This window comes from Colius striatus, chromosome 2 (genome assembly GCF_028858725.1).
Source record: "Colius striatus isolate bColStr4 chromosome 2, bColStr4.1.hap1, whole genome shotgun sequence".
NCBI lineage: Eukaryota > Metazoa > Chordata > Aves > Coliiformes > Coliidae > Colius > Colius striatus.
In genome coordinates, this window is record NC_084760.1 from 83,454,129 (window position 1) to 83,463,366 (window position 9,238).

The following is a 9,238-nucleotide window of genomic DNA, read 5'->3' on the forward strand; positions in this document are numbered from 1 at the left end:
CGGGCAGAGGTTGCTCGTCGCCGCTGACGGAGGGTGGTGGGGCGGCCCGGCAGGGCGGGGGCAGCGAGGAGCGGACCCCGGCAGCGCGGCGGACGGCGGGGAGCGGAACGGCCTGCTTTGCACGGGTCTGCCGCCGGTCGGCTGCTGAGGCCGGACCGCTGAGAGCGGAGGGAGACAGGGCAGGCATCCCGGTCTCTGTTCCAACTGTTTTCAGAGCTTGGGAGTCCGGTAAACAAAATAACTCTTCCTATCTCCTCGCGCGGATAAGGCAATAAGTGGCTTTCTTTAATAGTATGATTGAAATGTTAGAGGTATGATGACTCCTCGTTCGTAATACTGGCTTTGCATGCAGAGCACAATCCCATCCCTCTAGACTGCTTAGCCAAAACAGAGCGTAAACTCTGTAATTAGTAACGTGTTCCATCATTAAAGAGCCCTGCTGAGAATTTCTATTTAATAATGGTCTTAAATTAGTTATGATGGTAAATACTCATCTGGAAATTCAACATCTAAAACCATCTACAATCTGGAAATGCTCCAGTGTTGCTGTAATCTCCCGTAACACAGAAATGACTATCGCATTCAACCATCGCATTAGAATTCGCTGTACCGTTTGGTCCACGAATATACAGTATGGATGTGTTAATTAGGTTAACCCATACACGGTCTGCTTCACAAATATTTAGAAATAAACAATGAAAGCTCATTTTTAATACGATACAGCTGGGGAAGGGGGGGAAGGTGGATTTGACTCTCACAGTTGGAAAGTCTTTTATTTTCAGGTGTACCTACAAGATCCTTGGGCCTAAGAGAGCACCAACACACACCCACGGGCACACATGCACTGGCATGCACCCACTCTTTCGTGCAAACACCACCCCAGCCACGCTCAGCAACACCCGGCCACGACGTGCAGCAGCAGCACCCACGGCTCCTCCTGTAGAAAGTGGCTTTCCTCACTTACCTACCTGCTCAGGCAGATCAATTCCTACCACACTCTTTCTTTCTTTCTACCCCCACCCCCAAATTCAAACTGCAGCCAACTCGCTCCTTCTCTGCCGTGCCCTCAACTGTATGGCGAGGCTGGGCACCGGCAATCCCTCCAAGGGACTATTTAAAATAGTCCCAGGAGGTGCAAGGAAGAAGCAGCAAAAGAGCAAGTAAATAAAGAAATAAATAAGTAAGGCTGGCTTCCTCCAGGACTGCAAGTAAGGGAAGAGTTTCGCAGATAGACTGTGATGCAGGTAGGAATAAGTGATTCAGGTACCCCTATCCCCACTGGGGATATAAAGGAAAGTTATTTGTAATAACAATAGGAAATTGGTACCTGAGATAGTTGGGAGTTACGGTAGGAGGGAGGTGAGGAGAGGGAAATATATTTCTGTATTTACCTAGACATCTAAATATTTATCCTCTCTAACACTAACCTTTCATGTTTAATGAATGAATCTGCATTGCAGGGTTGGTTGGGTATTTTGGGTTTTTTTTTTTCCTCCATGTGCCGGCTAGTTTTAAATCTGCAAGCACCACAAAGAGGCCGTGATCCCATCTGCCTATGATTCCAAATTAAAGTTCAAACGGATGTCTTACACACTGCTGATCCTGTATCATAGCCTCTCGCGACCCTTCAATTACTATTTAATAGAATTACAGTGTAAAATCCCAATAGTCTTAAAGAATGTTTTATCATAGACTGAAGAGGGAGAATATACAGACACCTCCAATGTTATTGAACCATATTGCTGACCTATCTAGATATCAAAAGGGAATGTTTAGTGTTCTACAAGATATTACAAGAGCTACTTTAATCTGAAAATATGCATATGTCTACGTATATGTGTCTCCACATGCGTATGTGTGTGTGTGTCTGTAGACATTATATACATCGACTCCATCCTATCAGCAAGTGCATGCAGCCACACTGCGTGGATTTGAGTTCTCACCCTTGTACGCATGTACACACACCCACGCATACACACGTGCTCTTCCAGGATCGTGTGGAAATCAGTGTGTTCTGATAAATGGCTGCATTACTTCATTGTTCCCAGATATTGCTAGAGAGGTTATTCCAGTAGGAAAGCAATTTTTCCTCCACTCATTGAAAAACACTCTTTAATTGACCTTATTATTAAATGAACTTCCCCTAATGATGTTTCTATGGGGACAAAAAAAGCAAATATTTGCAGTGAAGTTAAATCTCCCTCTAATAGCCAGGACTGGAATTAAAGTCAGTCTCAGTCCGGCTTTAGATACTGTAAATCTTGACTTCCACTGTAGTTTTCTTTCTTTTTTGATCTGCTTGCTAAAGGACCTGCCTGCGGCAGGAAAAGCCAATCCTGTCACTTCACCTCGCTCACAGTGAGGAGATTCGAACCACACACTTTCATATACTTACATCTACCATTTCTTTATGCATCACTCTCTTGCATCTTCCTTCTCTTGCAGATCCCGAGGTCCTGAGCTGCTCTGAAGCTTCCTGGCCTGCAAACACCTTGCTTTCAAAATAAAAAGGGACAGCGACGAAAACAAAACCACACAGTCTTCCTTCCCGCAAACACTGCAACAGAAATCCCTTTAGGATCGTTTAATCATAGCTATATCCCGAAAGTCCCTGCCTTTTGACATTACTGTGCCAGAAGACAATATATAGCTTGATCATCTGTAATGTTTTAGTGCTTTGTCTTCACAAGCCTTTCTCTCCCCTTGTCCCCTCCATCTCCCCGCCTTCTCCGTCCCTTGGTCAGTTTGCAACTGTATGGTTTGGTTCATTTCCCCTTTTTTCATACACCATTTGCAAAGTTCTGTGTATCAGGGCTCTCTGCAGAGTGGTGATGCAGCCACAGGCCACGGGTGTACTCTGCGTTTTGGCTTGGTGCGTGTGTGTGTGTGTGTCAGTCTGCACACCCGTGTGTGTGTGTGTGTGCTCTAGAAAAAAGCAATGTCTTTCTGTCCTCTCCCTACACGCAAAATCCAGGCCAGTGTGATGTGGAGCTCAATAAGAAACTGCATGAATAAACACGAATAGAAAGTTGTGCTCAGCTAACCGAAGAAATCAGAGCAATACCAGGGCACCAACGTCTACATTTCTTTTCACTTCGGGCCGGGGCAGTAACCTCATCTGGGTATGCTAAAAATTAAGGGCAATGGGCAAACAGATTCAAGTCCTTCGAAAAGGCGGCTGTAATTGATCAGGCAGGAGGAGCTGGGGATGACCGAGGCCCAGGCTTGGCCGCGGAGAACCGGCAGTAGCTGCGGCCCAGCAGGCAGACAAAGGACACCAGGCCACGCTAAAGTGCTCGGGCCGGCCCTCGGGCAGCCACAACGGCGAGGGAGGGGGGGCAGGCAGGTGATTTCGGTGGTCTCCAGAACCCCCTCCCGGGTGCACGCAAAGCCACTGGAGCCGCTAAACGAAGCTCGCTGGGGGTGAAGGCAGCGGTATAGCCCCACGGCGACAGGATGGGCGGTGGGGAGGAGGAGTAACTCTGGTCTCCAAATTACTGCCAGACCGGGCTGGTCTCGGCCCGACTTCCGACCGATGGACGAAGCCATGCCGTGTTCCATCCTCCGGCCCCGAGCGGGGGGCGGTGGTGCGGCAGGGCTCCGGCCAGGGAAGCGGGGTCGCCTGTGCCGGCTCCCGGGGAGGCAGCACGGTGTGCTGCCGGCCTCCGGCCATCTGCCTCCCGTCCTCCCGGCTTGCGCTTCAATATTGATCAAACGCACTTCAGCTTCCGAGTAATTTCATCTTAATCAACGGCCGAGCTCGGCGCGGATAATAAACTAATGCTGGGAGAGGGGCCGTCGATAATGCTCGGCCGGGGGCGGAGAGGAAGCAGCCCCCCAGTTTGGCGAGACTCGATAGGCCCTATCTTCCCGGGGCAGATGGACTTAGTGGGTGAGAAGGCTTAAACGCAGCTTTTCATAGATTTACACCTCAATCAGCCATTCAGGTTTTTAATGCAAATCCTGAAACAGCATCATTTATCCGGTACGGAGTCCGGCTTTGAAACGGCATATCATTAGCTGCACCCTTGGCACCCCGAAACCACACAGATACCGGCGGCCGCCCCAGATGTGTGTGTCCTTTGCCATCCCCCTTCCCTAATCGCCCCGAATAAAATGCCCCGCGGGATTCGGGGAGATACGAACCCAAACCTCATCCCCTCCACCCCCCTCACCCCCCCTCCCCCTCCAAGAGGCCAGATCCTCCGGATTTGGGCTGGGACCCCAGCCAAAGGGGTAACTTTTCGGGGATGGAGTGGTGAGGTAGGGGGGGAGAATGAGAGCAAGGGCCCTGCCTGGGAGGCTGGAGCTTGAAGCCAGGTACGGGTGGAGTGAGGCTAAAGGCAATCTCTGGCCTTCCCTAACTGCCATGGCACGACGGAGAGATCTTCTGGAGGCTTAATCAAAGGGAAGAAAAATCCAAACCTATCAGTGTAAGGCTCAGCTGAGGTAGATTATTGCTGCCGGCTTGACGCCTTCTAGCTGCAGCTTCGAGATGCGAAAATGAAGGCAGAGAAAGAAAGAAAAAAAAATCCCAAACTTTCACGCCTCTGAGTCTTTTCAGGTATTAAATCCTGTTAAAAATTAAGCAAGACGAGAACAACACTCCTACCAGTGAAGAGCAGAAATATTGCACTTAAAACCAATGTACTGCCCTGGAAGATCTTCTTCCTACCCTAACCCGAGGTAGATGGGAAGGGCCAGGATTTTTCCTACAAAGGCCTATCTACTGCTCTGTGAATGAGGGGAAGAGAAAGGGCAGCCCGAACTCACGCATGAGACCCGTGCTAGGTGCCAGCCTCGAGGGGCCCTTTTATCCCTTCCTGGGTAATAATTCTCCCTTCTAAAAGCTTTATGGGGGAGGGGAAGAACATCACATAACCCCCTTCTTCCACCCACGTGGAGACGGGAGTCCTATTGCGTATGACTCGTCTTCTCCCCAAGCAAGCCCTGTCCATTACGTACAACCGGGCTTTATTTTCTCTTAACATCTCACTCATGTCGGCGACGGGGCAGTGACGTCGCCGAACCCACCAGTGGGGAGACCCCACCACAGAGCCGCGCGTGGAACGAAGCCCTCGGGGCGGAGAAGGCGAACCCCGACGGGGCGGGCCCTGCTCCAGGCCGTCCGTGTCTTTCCCCGCCATGGCTCCTGTGGAGAAACGAGGGAGAAATCCCCACGCCACCCTTACGTGGGTCTCCGCGGTTGGCGGGCGCTCAGCATCCCAGCGCAGAAACTCTATCGTCCCCAATTAGGGTGGTTTCATGGGGCACACGTCCCCTAAGTACTCTCTGTGCATACACGCACGGCTTTTCCTCGAGGCCACCAAAGGTGTGTGAGCGTATTTGCACATCAACGTATTCCTTAAAATTACCCACTAGTAACTTACTGTAAGATCTCACACCCTGGGGGGTTACCCCAGATCCCCAGGCAGCCTCGTGGGGTGGGGGACCGCAAGGGGAAGCCCAGGCATTTCCTAAAGCTTTCCTTAAAACTAGGTTTCCTCCCCCGCTCCTAAAAAAAATAGTGAGGAGGGAAGAAGGAGAGGCGAATGGGGCAACACAAAAGTAGATCGGAAGCCCAAATTAGTTTGGAAATGGTCAAGAAATTCCAGGCACGTTTCTCCCTAAATCCCTGGTAAGTTTCAAAATTGTATTTTCAAGTAAAAACAAGTTGAGAATTTACCTCTTGATAATTCACGGCTGAATAATCTGCCCAGGGCAAAGGAAAACTGTAATGAGGAGGGGGAAAAAAAAAAAGAAAGAAAAGGGAAAAAAAAGAAAGAAAGATGCTGAAATACTGTTAGTCATGCAAATAAAGGCTTCTTTCAGCACACTACAATATACTCCGGATTCAGGAGGAGGAGCTGCAGTCCGCTTAGGGCGAGGAGTTTATGTTTTTGTTTTCATTTAAAGCTACAAAACAAATCCCGATACGTCTTAACTGCTGTCCGAGGACACTCGGCCCTGCAGACGTTTGGCCCGGGGAAGCATTTCAGCTCGGAGAGCACAAAAAAAGGACTCGGGGCGAAGGGGGACAGAAATGCTAGAGCCTGTGGTGGCAGAGTGGACTCGGAGGGACACGGCCATGCCCCGCGCCCCGGGCTGCCGCCGCTGCGTCAGCCCTCTGTCCTCGCCGTCTCCGGCGGCCTTCGCGCAGGGTCTCTCTGTCCCCCCGAAAGCCCTCATTGGTGTCCCGCCGCAGCGGCGAGACCAGTGGCCGCGCAGGGGCTGCGCAGCACTGTGCGGTTGGCGGCGGGGCAGGGTGCGGGCAGGGGACACCGCGAGACGCCCACGGGGAGGAAGTGTTTTTTCCGTGGCGGACAAAGACACCAACATCTCTGGATAGATAAGAAAATGGAATACTGTATTTGATTTAGAAAGTTTGTACATATAGATAAACACGCAGTTAAGGAAACAATAGTTTAAGCGTCCTACGTGGAGTTTAAGAAGAGACCCCCGAAGCTGCTATGAAATACTCAAAATAGCTTTTGCATAAGATAACTACGGTTGCACCCTAAGCTTTTTTTTTTTTCCTTTTTTCCTTTTTTTTTTTTTTTCCTTTTTTTTCTATCGCTGAGGTCCCTTTGGAAAACCTAGCACGTCAGATCTTGACAGCTAAGTTTGTGCAAGGAACACCGAGTCAAGGAAAATAAAAAGGAGAGAGAGAAAGGGTGGGAGGGAGATAGACAGAGAGGGGGAAGGAAGAAAGGAAGAGTAGAGCAAATATCATATACAAGCATTTCTACACATATATTACAAACTGGGAAAATGACCGCATCATTAAGATATACATAATTCATATAAAATTTTGAAATAAAAATAAAAATCTGTTACAGTCATAACTATTCTTTTTCCACATTTATAACCAGTACCCACACAGGCAGTGACAGAAGTGTAGAAAAAAAGGTGCTTACGAATAAAATGATTGTCTGTTGAACAAAAAAACAGAAAATTGCATCTTGGCTGGACCATCACTTGGACTTAAAAAAAAAAAAAAACAAAACCAAAACCCAACAAAAAACAGAGAAGGGTAGAGGGACAGAGAAAGAGAGAGAAATAGGATCAACAAAAAGGCGATAAACATTTGTTATTTCCCTCTTCAAGGAGTTCCTTTTAAATTTTTTTTATTTTCGTATTTTGTACAAATTCGATTGGAGTTTGCATTTGTTTGTCTGTTTTCGGTTTGGTTTTTTTTACTATAGAGAATATTTTTTCCCAGATACAAATTTAATCATCATCATCATGCAAGTGGGTGAAATGCGTCCATGGAAAAGCGCAAAGGAGAAATCGTGCTTGTCCTAAAAAGAATACAATTGTCACTTTTGCTTTGTTTTTGTCTGTTTTTTCTCTTTTTTTCATTTTATATATATAATAATTATTCTTTCCCGCCCCCCCACCCCCCCGCGCTGCAGCACCAGCGTATGTGACTGTTGAAGTTTTAGCTCCATCTCTTGGTGGTGGTGTTGGCTGACGGTGGTGGTGGTGGATCCTCTGATCCCTGTCTGTTTGTTTGCTATCATGTTTGGGTCGGGTTTGGCCTTTTCTTTCCTCCTGGCTGTGTGTGTGCGTGCATGCGTGTGTGTCTCCTGATACTAGGTTGCCTCGGTTTGTTTTGCTCGGGTGGGGGAAAGGGTGCTTGGCTGTTTGGATTTTTTGTTTGTTTGTTTGTTTTCCGATATCATACATCACATTCCGAGTCGCTGGAGGTTACCGAGAGGATGGAGGTGCCCGTCTCGGCTCTTTCTGTCAGACTGGAGACGCTGGTAGTCGGACTGGCCGCCGTGGACGGAGACTCGGCCGAGCTGTGTGTGGGGCAGCCGGGCTCTGCCAGCGACCGCATGCCGCTCTGTCCTATCGCCTGGTGCTGGAGCCTGTATCGCGCCGGGAGACAAAACAACAGCACAGCCCCTCTGAGACACCGGCCGCCGCCGCCGAGGGGACGGCACCTGACCGACCCCGCGCCCGCGGGGACAGCCGCGGCCCCGGCGCGGCCCAGCCCGGCCCGGAACGGAGAGGACCCCGAGGCTCGGCCCGGCGGCCTTCCCGCAGCGCCCGCGGAGCCCGGGAGCGGCGGCGGGCGGTAGGGCCGAGCCGAACTGAGCCGAGCGCCCGGGCCGCGCTGTCCCTGCTGCGAGAGTGGCCGGGCCGGTGCCGGGGCTTCGCTGCACCTCCGGGACAGGCCAGCTCGGAGGGGATGGCACACAGCGCCAATAAAACTAAAGGGATGATGGTTTGAAAGGAGACCGGGGTTGAAGGGGATGGGGTGGGTAAGGAGGAGGGAGAAGCGGTTCGCTGCACCGTGGCTTGAGAAACGGGAGCAGCGCTTTCCCGTTTCCCGGACGGACAGCCAGCCATGCCCGCTGCACCGCCGGCCTAGAAGAAAACCGTGTCTGTATGAGCTCCTTAAAAGCCTGACCACTGTGGAAAGCTGCAAGAATTGGACTGCAGAGGGAAATAATCCTACAGGACCCTCATTCTGTAGTCGGGAGAATATTTGTCTAAATATTTTATAGTGGACAGACAAACATTCGGGAGGCTGCGGCGAGGCTGAGGGAAGGTGCCATCCCGGAGACACAGCGCGCTCAATAAAATAAAAAGAGGGATTGTGGAACACAGCGCTTCTTTGGACTCGAAATTGAAGTCCCCATTTCACCTGAAAGCCAAAATTAGCTTTAAAGTGCTGATCCTTCCACCGTCAACACTTAAGGGCACATAGGTGTTGAACGTTGTTTTTTGCCTTTCCCCCCACCCCCTCCAAGAGGCAGTAAACGATATCTAGGTTCCCTAGTGTGTTGTGAATATTCCTCTGCTCCCGAAATCCAAAGAAAGCGAGATTCAAGGATTAGAGCTAAAAGTCCTGGGCTGAGCAGCCAGTCACAGCCCCTAACATTACCAGTGTAAAACAAAATACACTCTACGCTCAACTGCATCTCACCGAGGTATTTTCTATTTAACCTCCTGCAAAGAACAGGAAAAATGTAGCTGATTTATTCTACATTTCTCATTGTTTTAAGTTGTCTAATTTCCGCGTCTTTGATTTCCCCCCCCCTTTACAATTCCTACTGCATTCATCTGCTGTCAACAGCGTTGAGTCAACAAAAGCATCCGTAGGCAACTTCTGTTTATTTACAGTCCTAAGCTGATCTGTTTTCTATTTAATGTAAATTAAATAGCGAAGCACTTTTAGTTTGGATTTTCCCTACAGAATCTTGACTCAATAGCACCAATGCTATAA

At 49.6% G+C, this 9,238-nt stretch overlaps 1 protein-coding gene across 2 annotated transcripts in view; it reads right to left on the minus strand.

Annotated features, from left to right (window-relative positions):
• Window positions 1-7,199: 7,199 nt before the first annotated feature.
• SIX3 (SIX homeobox 3) overlaps window positions 7,200-9,238 on the minus strand; it is a 3,889-nt gene continuing 1,850 nt past the window's right edge. Inside the window, exons 2-3 of one of the 2 annotated variants that reach the window (XM_061990306.1) lie at window positions 7,715-7,874; window positions 7,200-7,301 (exon numbers count right to left, since the gene is read on the minus strand). In XM_061990306.1, the coding sequence (XP_061846290.1) occupies window positions 7,200-7,301; window positions 7,715-7,874 (262 nt within the window). Of the gene's footprint in view, window positions 7,302-7,681; window positions 7,875-9,238 lie in introns of those variants that run through there. The other variant, XM_061990307.1, reaches the window with a different exon arrangement.